General features: G+C 39.6%; 2 protein-coding genes across 3 annotated transcripts in view; one reads left to right on the top strand and one right to left on the bottom strand.

Moving 5' to 3' along the window:
- Positions 1-22,959, top strand: part of capn5b (calpain 5b) — a 138,263-nt gene that overhangs the window by 56,088 nt on the left and 59,216 nt on the right. For both annotated transcript variants that reach the window (XM_061898927.1, XM_061898926.1), the window contains exon 3: positions 4,567-4,698. In XM_061898927.1, the coding sequence (XP_061754911.1) occupies positions 4,567-4,698 (132 nt within the window). The remainder of the gene's footprint in view (positions 1-4,566; positions 4,699-22,959) is intronic.
- ompb (olfactory marker protein b) lies at positions 17,533-18,685 on the bottom strand. Its single transcript, XM_061896543.1, has one exon. It carries the CDS (start codon positions 18,326-18,328, stop codon positions 17,846-17,848), a length of 483 nt encoding a protein of 160 aa, XP_061752527.1. The 5' UTR covers positions 18,329-18,685; the 3' UTR covers positions 17,533-17,845.

The raw sequence follows: 22,959 nt of genomic DNA, 5'->3' as shown, positions 1-22,959 counted from the left end.
TCGTAGTAGTAGTAGGAGTGTGTGTATGTGTGTGTGTACTTACCCTACATGTTGTTTGCTGTGTGATGTTGCCTCTTATTTGATACCAATATAAATTCATTTTAGTGTGATGTGTTGCTTACTGCTTTCATTAGCAAATAGTTACCTCCTGCATTGAAGTTGCTGTGCTTCTAACGCTGTTTTGTTGATGTACAACCACATCAAAAGTAGCATGCCACGTTACAGCGAGCGTAACGCTAATGGCGATGTAGAAGTAATTAATTAGAGTACCGTAATTTCCGGACCATAGGGCGCACCGGATTATAAGGTGCTCTGCCGATGAATGGTCTATTTTCTATGTTTTTTTCATATATAAGGCGCACCAGATTATAGAGCACAGGAGTCGTATTATTATTTCTTTTTTTTCTAAATGTAAAACATTTGCTTGTGGTCTACATAATATGTAATGGTGGTTCTTTGGTCAAAATGTTGCATGGATGATGTTTTACAGTTTATCTTCAAGCCGCTTTCTAACAGTTGCTTCAGGATGTGCCGTTTTGTGGACGGTCTTATTCACGTGGCTCACATTCGGCAGCGTCTTCTCCCCGTCATCTTTGTTGTAGCAGTGTAGCGTGCAAGGATGGGAGTGGAAGAAGTGTCAAAAGAGCTAACTGTTTTAATGACATTCAGACTTTACTTGAACCAACAACAGAGCAGCATCTTCTCATCCGTGGCTCACTAGAGCAAAAACAACACCAGGAATGTGTCCTGTGAAAAACAGTCCGACCGGAACTCTCTAATAACTAAAGTTCTTTGGGTGAATAATGTAAACTCACTACACCGGTATGTTTTAGCGCTTTTATGGCGAGTTTACTGACAGATATAAATAAGAATTTTACACTACTTTATATTAGAAATGGCATCAGCTGAGGATAAATGTCCTTTAACAAGAAGATAGAGAAAAAGAAGTGTATCGATTGCGGGGTCGTCATGGATTACAAAGGGGTATTCGCACAATTTTTCAGGACTTATGCTGATCCCACATACAGATCAGCAGGTACCAGAAGGTAAGAAAAGTTAATTTTGCATAATATTGTGAAACACAAAGCCAGATAATGCCTTACCTTATACACACACCATAATGATACACCTATGTTGAAGCACAGCATAATCCATCAAGCCAAAGTCGTACTAAAACATTTTGATACATTTTTGAGGGCCGTGTGTAATGTTCTATATTTTCAAATGGAACCTAAGAAATGTTGCTGTTGTTTACTTGAGTCATATTGCAGTCTACACATATATCTTATGGGTGACTGCCATCTACTGGTCACACTTATTATATCACCATGTACCAGATAAAATATCTTCGAGGTCGGAAAGCAAAACAAAAAATATTCAATTTATTAGGCGCACTGTCGGGTTTTAAGGGAAAAAAAAGATTATAGTCCGGAAAATACGATACTTGTTACCAGTAAAAGTAACAGCGTTTTTTCCAACGCTGGTAAAAAGTATATAAAGTGCATGAACACTTGCTAGGGACAAACAGCTCATTAGCATTAAAGCTACAGATACAAACTAAAATGTTCCCAGTAGAGCTTACATAAAGCATTTTGAAACGGTCTCAAGTCCAGCAACAAGGCTAGATATAAGACAGCACACAATTATTGGACCTCTAAAATACAGAGATAAAATTAATGAGATTATCAGAGTTATCAATGGCGTAGACATTTAGTACGGGGTAATGGAGACAGACTGCACACGGATGCATAGAGGCCACACAAGTCATTGGTCAGTCATGCTGCTAGCTGCCCTTTAATGAACAAGTGTATGTTGATTTACAAGATGGCTTGTTTGTTTTTTGAAAGAAAAGACCACGCCCAACCAGGATTGTTTTCTCGTTCTGTGGTAGCGCGGTGCCGCTGGTAGTGGTGCTTGATGATGGATGGCGCCGAGGAGGCGACCGCGGAGCTGGTTGACAGCTTCTCAGTAGCAGGGTAAATGATTCGCCCGCGACGTTCGCATGACTTCACTGTCTGCAGGGCGAAGATCGATACGCCATCATTATTCTACCTGGGACGTTTCCCCCAGAACCAAAACCAGAACCGGTGATTAGAGATCTTTAACACCGCCATCCTTCAGCTTCACACAGTCATGCTGGTCAGGGGAACTCTGCTGCAATCCCGCAGAGTCAGCGAAATTCCTGACCTTGGTGTGTGTGCGAGTTTGCATTGAAGCACATTCACGTGGGGCTTTGAAGGATTCGGCGTCAATATATGGATGATTTAATGTGGCGCTCACCTTCACCCGTGTCAACAAGTGTGGGCTGCGAATAGCAATTAGAAGGGGTGGTCGCTAACCAAACGAATGGAGTTGTTGATATATTACAATACATCTTTTTTGAACAAAGACAAAAAACATATATATATATATATATATATATATACATATGTATATCTATATATATCTATATGTATATATATATATATACATATATATATAGATATACATATATATATATATATATATATATATATATATATATATATATAGATATATATATATATGTATATCTATATATATATATATATATATATATATATATATATGTATATATATATGTGTGTGTGTGTATATATACAGTGGGGCAAAAAAGTATTTAGTCAGCCACCGATTGTGCAAGTTCTCCCACTTAAAATGATGACAGAGGTCTGTAATTTTCATCATAGGTACACTTCAACTGTGAGAGACAAAATGTGAAAAAAAATTCCAGGACTTCACATTGTAGGAATTCTAAAGAATTTATTTGTAAATTATGGTGGAAAATAAGTATTTGGTCAACCATTCAAAGCTTTCAGTGATGGAAGGAGATTTTGGCTCAAAATCTCACGATACATGGCCCCATTCATTCTTTCCTTAACACGGATCAATCGTCCTGTCCCCTTAGCAGAAAAACATCCCCAAAACATGATGTTTCCACCCCCATGCTTCACAGTAGGTGTGGTGTTCTTGGGATGCAACTCAGTATTCTTCTTCCTCCAAACACGACGAGTTGAGTTTATACCAAAAAGTTCTATTTTGGTTTTCATCTGATCACATGACATTCTATCAATCCTCTGCTGTATCATCAATGTATCCATTTATGTATAAACTCATCTCGTCGTGTTTGGAGGAAGAAGAATACTGAGTTGCATCCCAAGAACACCATACCTACTGTGAAGCATGGGGGTGGAAACATCATGCTTTGGGCCTGTTTTTCTGCTAAGGGGACAGGACGATTGATCCGTGTTAAGGAAAGAATAAATGGGGCCATGTATCGTGAGATTTTGAGCCAAAACCACCTTCCTTTGACCAATACTTATTTTCCACAATAATTCACAAATAAATTCTTTAAAATTCCTACAATGTGAATTCCTGGATTTTTTTCCTCACATTCTGTCTCTCACAGTTGAAGTGTACCTATGATGAAAATTACAGACCTCTGTCATCATTTTAAGTGGGAGAACTTGCACAATCGGTGGCTGACTAAATACTTTTTGCCCCACTGTATGTATATATATATATATATATATATATATGTATATAGGTATATGTATATATATATATATATATATATATATATATATATATATATATATAATAAATATACACATAATTATATATGTATATATATATATATTTACAATATATATGTGTATATATAATATGTATATAGGAGCTAGCAGCTACTCAACAGCTAAGCACGCAGTAGCACACAAGCTAGACCTACATAATAAGTGTCCCTTAATTGAATATTGCCGTCTAAAATAATTTTGTATTCGTCAAAATTAACATGTGACAAATAAGCATGGTTGCATATTACTTATATATACAACGTTTCCAAAGCAGAAGCATATTAGAATGTATCCAGTAATAAACGTGTCCGTATCGTTCAACGTACTGCTTCATGAGCTTAATTTAATAAATTATCATGGCCAGTGAGTGACACCAATATCGGTATCGGCCAATACACAAGGCTCCAATGTTGGCACTGTATAGCAAGTGAAAAAGTTGTATTTACAGAGAAAAATAGTTTCAAATCTTGTGATTCATGTTGAAAATGTATTTTACGGGTATTGTTGAAAACCCATGCAGTGGTGTCTCCCCGGGAGAGGTAGAAAATATTAGAACCCGTTATACATTCATTATGACAGGAGGCGCTGAAATCAACAAAGATTATTGCTGATGATGCTTTAAGGCGCAACAGGGGGGGAAATGGTTTTGAATGTCCCATTTCTTGGATTATGTGATGAGCTGGTCCCGGGGCCAACCCAGTCTTGAGTAGTCCAATGGTAGACACCAAGCATCTCTCGTTATACGGAGGCGAAACACATTCAAAAAACATTGACAGGGACAAAAAGATGGACAGTGACACTGAAAAGCACACACGTCATGATTTAAAGATACTGTATTTTTTTTATTAGGCATTTTTTATTGTTCAATGAAACTCTTGTATGTCATTTTCTACAATAATAGCAGTGTTCTGAACCATTAAGTAACTTTGAATGCCAATCACATTTTCTTGTTTTTACTTTTGTGGGTGTGTAGGAGCTGTGCGAGGACCCTCATCTGTTCGTAGATGGCATCAGCGCGCACGACTTGCACCAGGGGCAGCTGGGTAATTGCTGGTTTGTGGCGGCGTGCTCCAGCCTGGCCTCCAGAGAGTCTCTGTGGCAAAAAGTAAGTGCGCTCCTCTCTCGGTCAGAGCTCTTCAGGAGTCTGATGTCATTCCTTGAATGGATTTGATTGGAAACTTGAAAACGGCAAGCATTTTTGCTACAAAAATCAGAGCATTGTTCTATAGAGGATCTTTGATCAGCGTTTTTGCAGTAGATTAGATTAGATTAGATTAGATAGTACTTTATTTATTCCTTCAGGAGAGTTCCTTCAGGAAAATTGAAATTTTCAGCACAATCCCATTCAAGATTAGACAAACATTACAGGGAGACAGAACAGGATCGCTGACGGGTCTGCCGGCTTCCAGCGCCCCTTACAAAAAAGATGAGATACAGGTAAACAAGGGGGGGGGGGGGAATGGGAGAAAAAAATAGAAGTTCAAAATAAAATAAAAAAAATCAGTCTTAGCCTGGGCCCTGAAGAGGGGGTGCAGACTGAGGCCTAGGGAAAAAAACAACAACTCATAGCCATAGAACAAATCCCTCTTACATGTGTGTAAGAGGGAAACATCAAACATCAAAGAACACAAAGGACAGACATTAAAGACATTAAAGCAGCAGATACAACCAGACACTTCTACATACAGCTATGAATAAAAAGTAAAAGAAACATATCCACTGTTGTGGCCTCTGCGGTGTTCCACGCCATCGTCCGCTGGGGTGGAGGGAGCATGGCCAGAGACAGGAGCAGACCCAACAAAGCAACCAAGACAGCCGACTCCACTCTCGGCCAGTGTCCAGTCCGCATGGATGAGCGAGGATACGTCCAAGGTGATTGAGGTGTCCGACACCTGCTCACCCAGCCAAGACACCGCGAAGACTCTCCGTCCCAGCGCTCATTGTTAGCTCCGCAGCCCTGTCCCCTCATCCGCATCTCCTCCGGTCCCTCCAAACCGACTCCGGTGTGGCAAAGACCCTGCAGCTGGTCTCCATGGCCAAAAGGCTCCCAGGAGGCAGATCCAGAAGTCCACAAAAAAAGCACCACAGAGGTCACGAAAGTGCCACCCCTTGTCACACAGTCCCAAAGCGTCCCGGACCAAAAGGCAAGAAAATATAATAGCACATGAAAACAAGAGGGAAACACAAAAGGATGACACAAGAGCACAGAGCTCCTGCCAACAGCAGCCACTACAGCAGCGCCATCTTGGAAAAAAAAAATAAATAAATAAAACAACGCAATTTGCTCTTGTTATATGGTGGAGGTTTTAAGTAGTGTTTTTCAAATTAAAGTTAAAGTACCAATGATTGTCACACACATACTAGATGTGGTGAAGTTATTCTCTGCATTTGACCCATCACCCTTGATCACCCCCTGGGAGGTGAGGGGAGCAGTGGGCAGCAGCGGTGCCGCGCCCGGGAATCACTTATGGTGATTTAACCCCCAATTCCAACCCTTAATGCTGAGTGCCAAGCAGGGAGGTAATAGGTCCCATTTTTATAGCCTTTGGTATGACTCGGCCGGGATTTGAACTCACGACCTACCGATCTCAGGGCGGACCCTCTAACCACTAGGCCACTGAGTGGAATTAGATGCTCCAAAACAGTAAAGGGGCTCCGTCACATAGAGGATCTTTGAGAAGTGCAGTTGGTCCTTAAAAAACGGAGCACTCCTGTCATGTAGATCAGTGCTTCATCACCGTAGCTGTTTCTCATCTGTGGTCTGTATGGTCGGCAGTTGTAATTCACTTTTCCACCACTTGTGGCAGTAATGGCCATCTCAAACAAACAGAAGAAGTCTGGGCTTGAGTCACAGACAAGTTTCTTAAGCGCAAAACTTATGACTAAAGTGGTAAAGCGGTATTTTCTTTTGCATTTTAATTTTTATTGGCAGGTTTGTTAAGAAACATATTCAGAATTTATTTTGTTTATTTAAGCACAACATAAGTGTATGTAAATGTATTATTCATCAGTTACTTATGAGTCCCTTCTTATGCAGTATATGAGGTTATTTAATACAATTAAAATCCAGAGTAAGATTATAAATTCTGTGTTAATATTTGAGTGGGCCCCTCTGTAGTACAAAACCCAAAACCAGTGAAGTTGGCACGTTGTGTAAATGGTAAATAAAAACAGAATACAATGATATGCGAATCCTTTTCAACCTATATTCAATTGAATAGACTGCAAATACAAGATACTTATTTTTCGAACTGGAAAACTTTATTTTTTGCAAATATTAGCTCATTTGGAATTTGATGCTTGCAACATGTTTCAAAAAAATTGGCACAAGTGGCAAAAAAGTGAGAACGTTGGGGAATGCTCATCAAACACTAATTTGGATCATCCAACAGGTGAACAGGCTAATTGGGAACAGGTGGATGCCATTATTGGGTATGAAAGTAGCTTTCATTAAATGCTCAGTCATTCACAAATAAGGATGGGCGAGGGTCGCCACTTTGTGAACAAATGCCTAAGCAAATTGTCGAACAGTTTAAGAACAACATTTCTTAACGAGATATTGCAAGGAATTTAGGGATTTCACCATCTATGGTGCGTAACATCATCAAAATGTTTGGAAAATCTGGAGAAATCACTGCATGTATGTGATGATATTACGGACCTTTGATCCCTCAGGCGGTTCTGTATCAAAAAGCGACATCAGTGTGTAAAGGATATCACCACATAGGCTCAGGAACACTTCAGAAAAGCACTGTCAGTAACTACAGTTGGTCACTACATCTGTAAGTGCCAGTTAAAACTACTATGCAAAGCCTAAGGCATTTATCAACAACACCCAGAAAAGCTGCCAACTTCACTTGTTTTAGGTTTTGTAGCTCAAAAAGGTTAAGAACCCCTGATGTAAATGATCTTTGATTCACATTTTTGCAGTAGGTCTTAAACAACAGCAGAGTACTCCTGTCAAATAGATGATGTTTAACTACCATTTTTGCAGTACTTTATAGAGTGGGGCCAAAAAGTATTTAGTCAGCCACGGATTGTGCAAGTTCTCCCACTTAAAATGATGACAGAGGGTCTGTAATTTTCATCATAGGTACACTTTAACTGTGAGAGACAGAATGTGAAAAAAAATCCAGGAATTCCCATTGTAGGAATTTATTATGGTGGAAAATAAGCATTTGGTCAACCATTCAAAGCTTTCACTGATGGAAGGAGGTTTTGGCTCAAAATCTCACGATACATGGCCCCATTCATTCTTTCCTTAACACGGATCAATCGTCCTGTCCCCTTAGCAGAAAAACAGCCCCAAATCATGATGTTTCCACCCCCATGCTTCACAGTAGGTATGTTGTTCTTGGGATGCAACTCAGTATTCTTCTTCCTCCAAACATGACAAGTTGAGTTTATACCAAAATGGATACATGGATGATACAGCAGAGGATTGGGAGAATGTCATGTGGTCAGATGAAACCAAAATAGAACTTTTTGGTATAAACTCAACTCGGCGTGTTTGGATGAAGAAGAATACTGAGTTGCATCCCAAGAACAACATACCTACTGTGAAGCATGGGGGTGGAAACATCATGATTTGGGGCTGTTTTTCTGCTAAGGGGACAGGACGATTGATCCGTGTTAAGGAAAGAATGAATGGGGCCATGTATCGTGAGATTTTGAGCCAAAACCTCCTTCCTTTGACCAATACTTATTTTCCACCATAATTTACAAATACATTTTTTTAAAATTCCTACAATGTGAATTCCTAGATTTTTTTTTTCCACATTCTGTCTCTCACAGTTGAAGTGTACCTATGATGAAAATTACAGACCTCTGTCATCATTTTAAGAGGGAGAACTTGCACAATCGGTGGCTGACTAAATACTTTTTTGCCCCACTGTAGGTCCTCAAAAACAGCAGAGGTATTGAGTTGTTTTTTTAAACAGATGCTCAAAACAGCAAACTGGTCCTGTCATACAGAGAGGATCATTGACTTAAATTGTTTGAAGTAGGTTACTTTTAAACATTAGCATGCCTCTGATTTTTGAGGAGTCTTAAAAAAAACACAAGACAATTTACAACTGAGGCCCATATGGATCTCAGAACAGAAACAGGTGATTAAAAAACACTGATGTAGAGGATTTTTGACTTGCGTTTTTTTTCCAAATGTGTTTGAAAAAATTAGCAGCGCGGTCTTGTCAAATAGTGATTTTTTAAGTAGATGCAAACACAAAACAGCAAACGGCTCCTGTCATACAGAGAATATTGGCCCAGCAAAAACATAACATTTTTAATAATGACTATATTTGCCGCATGGTATTTCCCTGAAAGGACATGAAATAAAAAGCATAAAAGAACATTTGGGGAAAAGTAATTTGGTTTGCTTTTTGCTAACTCAACAAACTGCAGTCCAGTTCACTCCAGTTAATGGTGTAATAAATGCAGCCTTACTACAACTCGTAGTGCTTGCTATAATATTCCAAAGACCGGGAAGACATCCAAATGGAGAGAAATAATTTGCAGAGCAGATGAAATAAATTCTGTCCTCTCTCTGACGCTTTGGTACTAATTTGTAGCTCAGAATCAGACGATGGCTCCCGTAAAAGACAATTAAAGGAAAAGCTATGTTCGATCCGAGCCGTAGGAAGCAGTGTTTGTTGCAGTCCCATTCATCTGTTCATCTCTCCTCCAACTTTACTTGCCTTTACTTTCATAGTTAGGGGGTCTCGAAGGACCAGATTTTTCCCAGTGAAACCAGCGCCGCCGCTTTCAAAACAAGATTTTTTTGTTTCATAGCGTTTAGACGTTAATCACCAGCCAATATTGGCGAGTGCTCTTTATTTACAGCCTCGCTTAGATCTTTTTAATTACACTCCCTTGTCTGCCGGAGTATTAGCATGCAGCCTGCAGCAGCCAGTCTACCGGGCATCTTCTTCTTCTTTAATAACGAGACTCATTTTGCAAAAACGCAGCCCATTTGTTTGGCTCGCGGTCATAAATTGATACACGCACACACAATAAGTTATGCACTCAAGACTTACGGCAAGATCGATTTTATTAGCCTCGTTAGAGTTTGCGGTGTTCGATTTTCAATAGAGCTGCACGCCGAGTTTGCAAGAGTAAAAAAAAAAAAATCCATCAGTAATTTTAATTGCTAACAAGATAATTAGTGATCTAATGTTGCGACTGTCTGGGGTCAACTTAGCAGAAGATAAAAATGTTTTTTTGGTTTTTGCTCAGTCATTCTGATGACTGCAAGCGCTCTGCACTGCATAAATGTGAAGTTATTGTGAAGCGCTTTTCTCGATGTGAGTTTGTAATTGCTGCGAAAATCTACAATTGAATTTGAATATGTCATTGTAATCCTATAATACAGCAATACCTCGTATATCCTGTCTAATTTGGTGACAGGCATAAGTAGTATTTTCACAGTTAAAGCTTAAAAAATAAATTAACAGCCTTCAGAAGACAATTTTTAGCTTTATTGGAGCCATCTCAACATGAAAAACACCCATGTAGTCACGTTTAATGCAGGTTTTACACACTGTTATAGCCTTGGGTGTGTTCAACTTGATAAGATAGCACCGACATTTAGGGATGGGTACCTAACTGTACACATTTGAACCAATACAATACTAATTCCTGGTTCCTTGGAATCATTGCAGATACTCAACATAAAGGTAAGAAAGACAGGAAAAAAACAAAAGTGCGTCAAAGGAAAGGGCTCTTGAACATAATCACTTTCATTATCTTGTGGAATACAATCAGACAATGCTTGTGTCTGCAGTGATCACTTTGGAAAATGTTTGTGAACGTTTGATATGTTTTACAAACTTTCTGTGATGCAATTTTGTTTATTTTCTACTATATTTTTAGTGTTTGATAGCAGAACTAAACGTAAAGAAAGGACAAGAGATTGCATTAGTTAGAACTACAAAGACCTGTTTGTGCAAATAAACTAACGTCATGTTAAGTTGTAGTAATAAATATTGTGATTGTTGGTCCAATCCACCACATTTTATTGCAGATTTTCATAACAGAAACTAAAGGCTTATGTTGATGTGCAGAAAAGCCAAAGGCTTTATTCTTCCATGCTATTTGTTAGCATCAGAAAATATCCTTAATAGTATTAATAAACTAGATGAATAAACCTCTCGTAGGCTCAACAGCATATACTGGATCTTGATATTGCTTGTTGAACAACAGGGACATCCATCCATCCATCCATCCATCTTCTTCCGCTTATCCAAGGTCGGGTCGCGGGGGCAACAGCCTAAGCAGGGAAACCCAGACTTCCCTTTCCCCAGCCACTTCGTCTAGCTCTTCCCGGGGGATCCCGAGGCGTTCCCAGGCCAGCCGGGAGACATAGTCTTCCCAACGTGTCCTGGGTCTTCCCCGTGGCCTTCTACGGGTTGGACGTGCCCTAAACACCTCCCTAGGGAGGCGTTCGGGTGGCATCCTGACCAGATGCCCGAACCACCTCATCTGGCTCCTCTCGATGTGAAGGAGCAGCGGCTTTACTTTGAGTTCCTCCCGGATGGCAGAGCTTCTCACCCTATCTCTAAGGGAGAGCCCTGCCACACGGCGGAGGAAACTCATTTCGGCCGCTTGTACCCGTGATCTTATCCTTTCGGTCATGACCCAAAGCTCATGACCATAGGTGAGGATGGGAACGTAGATCGACCGGTAAATTGAGAGCTTTGCCTTCCGGCTCAGCTCCTTCTTCACAACGGATCGGTACAACGTCCGCATTACTGAAGACGCCGCACCGATCCGCCTGTCGATCTCACGATCCACTCTTCCCTCACTCGTGAACAAGACTCCTAGGTACTTGAACTCCTCCACTTGGGGCAGGGTCTCCTCCCCAACCCGGAGATGGCATTCCACCCTTTTCCGGGCGAGAACCATGGACTCGGACTTGGAGGTGCTGATTCTCATTCCGGTCGCTTCACACTCGGCTGCAAACCGATCCAGTAAGAGCTGAAGATCCCGGTCAGATGAAGCCATCAGGACCACATCGTCTGCAAAAAGCAGAGACCTAATCCTGCGGTCACCAAACCGGAACCCCTCAACGCCTTGACTGCGCCTAGAAATTCTGTCCATAAAAGTTATGAACAGAATATACTTCACACCATAAAAACAACTGCAGACATGAATTGTAGATGACAGATGTGTTGCAGGAAATCAACTGCAAAAATGTAACTTGTCTTTTTTACCAGTAGCATCACGATCACAACAATACGGCTCTCGTTATGTCAATTACAGTAATTACTTGCCCGAATAAATTCAATATAGTCTTTCTCCGATTAATGCTTAATTTGTGGACACCTCCAGATTTAAGGACATGATGTGCCTCCAATTTTTTCTACTCTAAATCCAGATGAGGGTCAAATGAAGTGAGGTCGTAGCTAGCAGTCTTGATGATCAATGGTTTAAATCTTTCAAAAAAATGATTTATTAAGTGTTTATAAATCCACTCCATCCTATTTTAAATATTTTTTTCATGGTCGCTTATACATTTCAAACCTTTCAAAATACGCACAGATCTGCACTGATACAGGTAAATATACAGTAGCTCAATGAGTCTCTAGATCAGGGGTCACCAAACTTTTTGGCTTGGGGGCCGCATTGGGTTATAAAAATCTGGCCGGGGGCCGCGCTGTACGTCTCTTAGTCGCTCAGGCAAATCATATTGTCGAAAAATGCATTTTTTCATCGATAACACTACCTCATCACTCTCTGTGTGTGTATATATATATATATATATATATATATATATATATATATATATATATATATGTGTGTATATATATATATGTATATATATATGTATATTTGTATATATATATATATATATGTGTGTATATATATATATATATATATATGTATATTTGTATATATATATATATATGTGTGTATATATATATATATATATATATGTATATTTGTGTATATATGTATATATATATATCGATGGAAAAATGCATTTTTCGACAGTATGATTTGCCTGAGCGACTAAGAGACGCCGAGAGTAACAAGTGGTAGAAAATGGATTAGGAAGGACAGATTTGCAAAAATAATAACGACTTGGGACTTCCCGTGGGCCGTAATTTGGGGACTCCTGCTCTAGACCATCACCTGAAAACAGAAAGTGCCTCTAGGTCACGGAATTGCAACCCCACAATGAGCCACAGATACACTGTATACCTGGACATTGTGGTATTAGATATTTACGTCGAAAGATTTTGCAAATGTTTATTTACATACCATGATTAATTCCAAACGGTCCCACTTAAAATGATGACAGAGGTCTGTAATTTTCATCATAGGTACACTTCAACTGTGAGAGACAGAATGTGAAAAAAAAAATCCAGGAATTCACATTGTAGGGATTTTAAAGAATTGATTTGTAAATTATGGTGGAAAATAAGAATTCGGTCAACCATTCAAAGCTCTCACTGATGGAAGGAGGTTTTGGCTCAAAATCTCACGATACATGGCCCCTTTCATTCTTTCCTTAACACGGATCAATCGTCCTGTCCCCTTAGCAGAAAAAACAGCCCCAATGCATGATATTTCTACCCCCATGCTTCACAGTAGGTATGGTGTTCTTGGGATGCAACTCAGTATTCTTCTTCCTCCACAAAAGACCAGTTGAGTTTATACCAAAATGGATACATGGATGATACAGCAGAGGATTGGGAGAATGTCATGTGGTCATATGAAACCAAAATAGAACTTTTTGGTATAAACTCAACTCGTCGTGTTTGGAGGAAGAAGAATACTGAGTTGCATCCCAAGAACACCATACCTACTGTGAAGCATGGGGGTGGAAACATCAAGCTTTGGGACAGTTTTTCTGCTAAGGGGACAGGACGATTGATCCGTGTTGAGAGCTTTGAATGGTTGACCAAATACTTATTTTCCACCATAATTTACAAATAAATTCCTTAAAATTCTTACAATGTAAATTCTTGGATTTTTTTTCTCACATTCTGTCTCTCACAGTTGAAGTGTACCTATGATGAAAATTACAGACCTCTGTCATCATTTTAAGTGGGAGAACTTGCACAATCGGTGGCTGACTAAATACTTTATTGCCCCACTGTATGGTCACAACGATTATATATCTTTCTCTTTTTTTTTCCATTATTTTCAATGTGTAGGTTTATGACTTAATCTAAATGTAGTTCAAATGACTGGAATAAGCAATTATGTGCTGGTAATGGTTTTATTTGATAAAGACATGCTTATTAACAAGTCACATCGAAAGACATCACAGTTCCACATGTGGAAAAGCAGTAGGAAGAAGCAGAACTTACGTATTAAATCCCACCTCTAAAAAATACAGTATATTTTTAAAGCATGTTGATGTAACATAAATTGTAGACAGGAAGTTGCACACAAATCAAACCCTGTGTTTTTCACTGAAAACACTTTAGGCCAATTTGAGCAGGAAAAAAAAAAAAACGGGAAAATATGAATACAAATTATAATTCGCTAAACTGATGTAAGGTTTGCAGTGTTTTAATGGGAGGGGTAGTTCTTAGTCCCCTGTGGTGAGGTGGGATCCGTGTCGGGGGAATCTGGCACATGAAGACAAAAACACAACAGTTCTTGTCATGTGGGACTCAACGCAAGCCAGCCGGAGACAAACATGCTGGTGAGGAGAATTCTAACACGCCTTAAAGTCCAATTAACTTCATGTGTGGTGTAGAAAACAAAAGACTACAAGAATGTACTTGGGCAATGACCAAAAAAGATCTATCTATCCTATTGTTAAAAAGTCATTGTGAATACCATATTTTTCGAAGTATAAGTCGCACCTGCCGGAAATGCATGATAAAGAAGGAAAAAATTCATGATTGACAACGATAATGATGCCAAAAAACATGAAAAAAGATGGGTAATCCTTAAAGGCTTATTGTTAAAATGTAATTATGTTTACAGATATGCAACATAAATGCTATCTGTTGTTGTGTTCCCTATTTTTGAGTGTACAAAATGAAGGTGTGTGTTGCGGAGTCTGACTTTGACATAATATGGACTATACACAAATGCTTTTTATGAAAATGTTATTTTGTTTATAAATTATATGCAATCTGTGGTTTTCCTAATTTTTTGTTGTACATGGATGAGGGTGTGTGTTGCTCAGCCCGACTTGGACATTATCTGGATTGGACCTGGTTTAAAAAAAAACCCTTTAGACAAGTCTAATTTCATTAGCAACCTGGTCTGGTGAAGATAAGGTCCTTTTTTTATTTTTCCATCCATCCATCCATCATCTTCCGCTTATCCGAGGTCGGGTCGCGGGGGCAGCAGCCTAAGCAGGGAAGCCCAGACTTCCCTCTCTCCAGCCACTTCGTCTAGCTCTTCCCGGGGGATCCCGAGGCGTTCCCAGGCCAGCCGGGAGACATAGTCTTCCCAACGTGTCCTGGGTCTTCCCCGTGGCCTCCTACCAGCTGGACGTACCCTAAACACCTCCCTAGGGAGGCGTTCGGGTGGCATCCTGACCAAAATAAAATAAGATAAATGAAAAAATATATATATTTTCTTGGATGAAAAAGAAAGTAAAATAATATAAAACAATTACATAAAAAATAGTAATTAGTGATAATGTTCGTGGACCGGCGGCACACACAATCACGTGTGCTTCAGGGACTGTGTCCCTTGCAGACTGTGCTATCTATGTTGTGGGAACAAGAATTTTGGTAGCAGAAAGAAACAACCCTTTTTTGTGTGAGTGGGTGTGGATGAGTGTGAATTGGGGAGGGAGGATTTATTTTGGGAAGTGTGTGTGTGTGTGGGGGGGGGGGTTAGTGCAGGGTCGGGAACCTTTTTGGCTGAGAGAGCCAAAAAGCCAAATATTTTAAAATGTATTTCCATAAGAGCCATATAATATTTTTTTTTTAACACTGAACACAACTAAACGCGCGCATTTTTAAGTAAGACCAACATTTCTAGAGTATAATAGGTCTCTTATTCTTTGTAATAACATTGTTATTCTGAAGATAACTGTGGAGGGGGCGTGGCCTGCGGGCCTGCAGCAAACTGGGGTGTGCCAGGACCACCCTCAAAATCAGCGACAAGTGCGTAGATGGTCCACCTGGGCCTTGTTATCTAATCACCTGTCGCTCTGTTATTAGCAGCAGCCAGGAGGAGATACGGGGTTGGGGTTGGAGCCAGAGCGAGAGCGAGAACTAAAGAGAAAAATACAATTGCTGGAAAGCAACTGAGAGACTTATTGAAAAATAAAACAATATTGTAACCCTAAAACAGGCTCTCGTGTCGGTGCTTGGTGGTCTGAAGAACCCCCAGGAGGGCAAGCCCCACACTAACCAATAATAAATAAATAACTTCTTACCATTAACGCAACTTCTTGAACAGGTGCGGTAGAAAACGGATGGATGGAATAAAAATGCATGAGAATGTTTTATATTTTGAACATTATTTTTAACACTGTGATGACAAGTGGAATTATTAATGACTTATCTTGTTAAGCAATGTCAGCTCAGATTTATCCAAAAGCCAGATGCAGCCATCAAAAGAGCCACATCTGGCTCGCGAGCCATAGGTTCCCTACCCCTGCACTAGTGTATCTTGTGTATTTTATGTTGATTTAATTTAAAAAAAAAAAGAAGGAAAAAAACATATAAGTCGCACTGGAGTATAAGTCACATTTTTTGGGGAAATTTATTTGATAAAACCCAACACCAAAAATAGACATTTGAAAGGCAATTTAAAATAAACAAAGAATAGTGAACAACAGTGTACGTTTTATGACGCATAAATAACCAAATGAGAAGGTGCCTGGTATGTCAATGTAACATATTATGGTAAGAGTCATTCAAATAACTATAACATATAGAACATGTTATACGTTTACCAAACAATTTGTCACCCCTAATTGCTAAATCCCATGAAATCTTATACGTCTATAGCAGGGGTCGGGAACCTTTTTGGCTGAGAGAGCCATACAAGCCAAATATTTTAAAAAGTATTTCCGTGAGAGCCATATAATATTTTTTTAAAGACTGAATACAACTAAATGTGTGCATTTTTAAGTCAGACCAACATTTTTAGAGTATAATATGTCTCTTGTTCTTTTTTAATAACATTAACATTAATAAATAGAATACTTCTTACCATTAATGCGACTTCTTGAACAGGTGCGGTAGAAACCGGATGGATGGATTAAAATGCATGAGAATCTTTTATATTTTATTTATTTATTTTTTATTTATTTATTTATTTCGGCAATCTTCACATAAAACAAAGAACAACAAAAAAAAGGAAAACAAAAAAACACTCATTTGAGCAATGATTGAGCCGAAAGGGTGTAGGTTGAAGCAACGCTTATTTAAACCTACCCCATCACAACAAGAACAAGATTCAAAAATATCCATCCATCCATTTCCTACCGCTCATTCCCTTTGGGAGTCGCGGGGGGCGCTGGCGCCTATCTCAGCTACAATCGGGCGGAAGGCGGGGTAGACCCTGGACAAGTCGCCACCTAATCGCAGGGCGATTCAAAAATATATAAAATCTAAAACATGCTTCACTTATATTACTTTTTTTTAAGCAATATATAAGCAACATATATGTAGCACACGTCTCATATACACAGTTTAACATTTAAATCAAACATATACATTTGTACACTTACATATATATATATATATATATATATATATATATATATATATATACACAATTTATTTGAATTCCATATAAAGTGGTAATATATACATTTTAATATAACCTATATGTAGAATTATGAAATCATAAATTGTATTTATATACATATTATATATTATTGTCTTTCTAAAACAATGTTTGCTCTTCTTTCTTATATTTACTAATGATAAATGATTTAAAAAGCTTTTGAACGTTATTTTTGACACTGCGATTACCAGTGGAATTATTCATTACTTACTGTGTTAAGCAATGTCAGCTAAGATTTACCTGAGAGCCAGGTGCAGTCATCAAAAGAGCCACATCTGGCTTTAGAGCCATAGGTTCCCTACCCCTGGTCTATAGTCTCTTACGTGAATCAGCTAAATAATATTATTTGATATTTTACGGTAATGTGTTAATAATTTCACACTTAAGTCGCTCCTGAGTATAAGTCGCAAACTATGAAAAAAACTGCGACTTATAGTCCGAAAAATTGGGTAGTTTGTCTTCATTGTACCGTTTGTTTTGACTATTTTCGTAAAAACTTAAACTAAAAGCGCTTCCAAGTTGTCGTCCCGCCTTCATCTGTCCACAGTGAAGGCGATGGAGCAGTCCACGCTCTCAGGGCTGCAGCCGTCCTCGAACGCGAACAGGAAGTACATCACCTTCCTCACCTTCGCCAGCTCGGCGATCCTCTCGCCGAACTCGTGGGCGTCGGCCTCGTAGCACTTGATTTGCGTTTCGGAGCTCTCCCTCGACGCCCGCCAGAAAACCCCGGCGGGCTCCAGGAGCTGCCGGGTCATCAGGTGGGTGAGGTCCGGGGTCCATAGCTGCGAGGTGGCTACGATGGTGAGGCAGCCCGTCTGGGCCAGACGCACCGTCCAGTGGGAGAAGTGCAGGGACTGCTGGGAGAAGTCCAGGCGGTACACGGCCTCGTTGGGCTGCAGCAGCCGCTCGCCGTCCTGCCTGCTCTGGCCTCGCTGCTGCAGGGACTGAACCCGCAGGCGCATCACCTCCGTCAGCTGGGAGTCCAGTCGGAAAGGCAGCTCCAATTTTTTGGACATAACTTGCAGGACTAGACTTCTTTCTGGTAAATAACGCTCTCGACTGATCGCTTTCTGAGTTTTGCACTGGGCAGGGCGGGGTCTGACTCCCGGTTGCAGATGGCAACAAGAACTAATGACATTTGCGAGCCGAGCGCAAGGGTTTTGTCCTCGGGGGAGCTGCCTTTCGTTTGGTTACTCAGCCCTCGTTGGAATACACGACACGTACACATGAATCCAACCTGGATAAGTCAGTGTCAATAAATTCTAATCTGCTGGCTTGCCAGGAAATGTTGGCTAGTCTGCAAAGTGCGTGGCTCAGTCTGCTCGTAAAAACATTTGTTAGTTAGTTTCAGTTTATTTTGAACATGCATACAATACAATTTCAATGTATTGTCTGTCTATCTGTGTTGGCCCTGCGATGAGGTGGCGACTTGTCCAGGGTGTACCCTGCCTTCCGCCCGATTGTAGCTGAGATAGGCGCCAGCGCCCCCCGCGACCCCGAAAGGGAATAAGCGGTAGAAAATGGATGGATGGATGGATTCATCACATATTCCAATTTCTTCCATTACAGACTTTATTTAATCCTACTCCTTTTCCGATCAAAGCAGTTGTATCCCATTTCTTTGTTCTCTTTTTGTAGCAGAACAGTGAATAAATAAAAGAGTAAATAAAATAAATATACCCCGAGTAAGTAAACAAATATTAAATACGATTATACAAATATATACACAATAGGGTCGTGATAACGATACCAAAATGTATTTTGATACTTTTCAATACTTTTCTAAATAAAGGTGACAACAAAAAATGGCATTAGGGGCTTTATTTCAACTTTTTTTTACGGTACATTAAACGTATGTTTCTTATTGCAATCAAGGAACAATTTTGCCCTTAAATGAAATAGTGAACATACCATACAACTTGTCTTTTAGTAGTAAGTAATCAAACAGAGACTCCTAGTTACCGTATTTCCTTGAATAGCCGCCGGGGCGCTAATTAATTTAAAACCTCTTCTCACTCCTGCGCTTATTCAAGGCATGCGGTAAAAGTAAGCAGGCGCTAATAATTTTAAAACCTCTTCTCACCCCTGCGCTTTACCAATGGCATGCAGTGAAAAATTGAGTGTGATATAAAGTAAAAAATTATTTTGCGGCCACGGCCCGGTGGTTGGGGACCACTGCTCTACAACATGTCATCGCGCCCACCTTTTACACCATGCTATCTGCATGCCGGTCGGACACATGCATTACGCTGCTTCTCATACGAGATTGCAATGCATACTTGGTCTACAGCCATACCTTTTACACCGATGGTTGTGATATTAACTACTTTAACAGTCTTACTAATATGCGCCACACTCTGTGAACCCACACCAAACACATTTCTGTAGAACATTGGCTCTGTAGCACATTATAAACACAACATAAGAGTTACCCAGAATTCCAATGCATCCATGACTCTTGGCTATATTATACACGCGCCCCCAACCCCGCCCACATCAACCGGCGCACGGATAGGGGGTTGGGGGGGCGGGATTTGGTGCTAGCGGGTGTATAATATAACCAAGAGTCATTGATGCATTGGAATTCTGGGTAATTCTTATGTTGCGTTTACAATGTGTTACAGGGCCAATGTTCTCCAGAAATGTGTTTGATTTGGGTTCACAGAGTGTGGCGCATATTAGTAAGAGTGTTAAAGACAAGTTGTTTTATATCACAACCATCAGTGTGATCTGTATGGCTGTGGAACAAGACCCCTGGTTTACACATAGCAAGAGCACAAAAAAAAAACTCCTCCGCCATTTTGGAAATGTCGACAGGGGAAACGTCACGACTTTGACCCGGCGGTAAAAGTAAGTATGCGCTAATAAATTTGGGGAGTAATTCAAGGACATGCGGTAGTCTGCTGACATATGCAGGAATATATTGTGTCATTTCCCATTGTATTATTTTGTCAAAATTATAAAGGGTAAACTGTAAAAATGTATTATTAATCCAATTGTTCATTTACTGTTATTATCTGGTTATTTTATGTTTCAACATGTTCTATATACACTTCTGTTAAAATGTAATAATCACTTATTCTTCTGCTGCAATGAGGTGGCGACTTGTCCAAGGTGTACGCCGCCTTCCGCCCGATTGTAGCTGAGATAGGCACCAGCACCCCCCGCAACCCCAAAGGGAAATAAGCGGTAGAAAATGGATGGAGATGGACTTATTCTTATGTTTGGATACTTGACATTAGTTTTGGATGATACCACAAATTTGGTATCGATCCGATACCAAGTAGTTACAGGATCATACATTGGTCATATTCAAAATCCTCATGTGTCCAGGGACGTATTTTCCAGAGTTTATAAACATAGGAAAAAAATTCAATGTAATCAACATAGTATCGATTAGATACGCTATTGTACTTGGTATCATTACAGTGGGTGTCAGGTGTAGATCCACCCATTGCATTTGTTTACATTTAAGAGCGGTATCTTTTGTTAGCGGTGACGCCGGTTAGCTATTGTATCCTCCTACGGTGCGTAGTGAAGCATGTTTAGCTATTCCTCGTCCTGCAAGGATGATATTTGTAAGAAACGTACTTTATTTGTCGCCATGGAGGCAAGAATAAGTGATTTAGAAGTAGCTAAAATACTGCTGACTGTCGATGGATGTTAGCCACCAACTAGCTAGCCATGTTTTAAAGCCCCTTTTACTGAGCGGCGTTTCAGTGTTATAACTTCACCTTCATCGTTAGTTTATAGGCCAAAATACGTCCGTTCTCCCTTTTCTGTCTACACACCGTGTCTGCTTGTAAGTGCTCCGTGATTGTGCGCTGCCGAACATGCTGCTCTGCTCGTAAAACCAGCAATGTCATGACTTGACGGAAAAAAAATGGGAACCCGGTACTTTTCAAACAGAATATAGTACTGTTTTTTATTCATTAGTACCGCGATGCTATGCTAGTACTGGTATTCCGTACAACCCTAATACACAATAATTAAAGTTCCCACAAATAAATTGTTAGGTAAATTATAGTTGCCAAAGAAAATGTGTTTTTGGTTTTTTTTAATAATGTACAATCTATTCATTTTGCAACCAATGTGAATCAGGGTTGTATTTACACACACACACACCATGTTCAGGGCCACGTATTTACGTTGTAAAGAAATGATACCTGTTTCTATTATTTGTATTATTATTATTATTATTATTATTGTACCGTATTTTCTAGACTATAAACCGCACTCACTGAATTTTCGAAGAAAAAAAAACATATTTCCATATATTACCCGCATCCGAAATTTGTGAAATTTGTTATCTACACAGTAAGAGTTTTTAAATATTTATTAACGTACCTTAATTGTTTCCAAACAGTGTCTGTAAAACAGCAGTAAAATGGCTGATCAAACAAAACAGAAGTCATCGTCTTGGACCCACGAGCTGCAAAAGCTTGCTCTCAGGTCAGCTAAACAGACTCAATAAGTCCATGGTGACGTTTTGGTGAGTTTGCTGGGGAATTTGTGAAACCGAATTTAAAAAGAATGCCGTTGTAAGTTAATAATACTAAGGCAGACACTCGTTTGGGTTAGCAAATTAGCTAAGGCTAACGACGCTAGCGTCAGTACATTACGATAGCACGTGCAAATATGCATGAAAACTCTCCTACAGACATCACACATGCGACGGTTTGGCAATTAGATTTGTTTTAGTTAAATTGTAGAACTTACAAAATGTTGCTTAGAGTAATGAATGAAGAATCCATACGAGTAGGAATGCTATGGACGGCTAGAAGGCCGAACAGCACTATAGCTTGGTATAGCTCGGTTGGTAGAGTGGCTGTGCCAGCAACTTGAGGGTTCCGGGTTCGATCCCCGCTTCCGCCATCCTAGTCACTGCCGTTGTGTCCTTGGGCTAGAAACTTTACCCACCTGCTCCCAGTGCCACCCACACTTGTTTAAATGTAACTTAGATATTGGGTTTTCACCATGTAAAGCGCTTTATACAGTAAATACGGTTGGGAAAAAAAAAAAAAAAAAGCACCACTGATAAATTGCTGACAATCCAAAGGAAATATTGCTTTGCAAAAAGAAGTCAAGGTGACAAGCACCTATTATATTATATTGTGATTGTTATATCCATCCATTTTCTACCGCTTATTCCCTTCGGGGTCACAGGGGGCGCTGGAGCCTATCTCAGATACAATTGTTATATATTATCCATCCATTTTTTACCGCTTATTCCCTTCGGGTTCGCGGGGGGCGCTGGAGCCTATCTCAGCTACAATTGTTATATGTCAATAATTTTTTTTAAAGAGTTTCAATGACAAGTAAAAAGCATGGAATAGATTTTTTTTTAATTTAAGAAACAGTTGTATGCAGTAAAAAAATATATCTGTCAGATTTTATACACCATCCTTCCATCCATTTCCTACCGCTTATTCCCTTTGGGGTCGGGGGGTCGGCTACAATTGTTATGTATTAATTATTTTTTTTTAATTGTTTCAATGACAAGTAAAATGCATAGAATAGCTTTTTTTGAATTAAGAAACAGTTGTATGCAGTAAAAAAAATATATCTGTCAAATTTTATACACCATCCATCCATCCATCCATTTTCTACCGCTTATTCCCTTCGGGGTCGCGGGTGGCACTGAAGT

This window comes from Nerophis ophidion, linkage group LG04 (assembly GCF_033978795.1).
Source record: "Nerophis ophidion isolate RoL-2023_Sa linkage group LG04, RoL_Noph_v1.0, whole genome shotgun sequence".
NCBI lineage: Eukaryota > Metazoa > Chordata > Actinopteri > Syngnathiformes > Syngnathidae > Nerophis > Nerophis ophidion.
Note: the sequence above shows the minus strand (reverse complement) of the source record. Positions and strands in the feature narration are given on the sequence as shown.

What these genes read in the sequence shown, in the direction of transcription:
- ompb (XM_061896543.1), bottom strand. Translation starts at nt 18,328, where the DNA reads ATGTCCAAAAAATTGGAGCTGCCTTTCCGACTGGACTCCCAGCTGACG.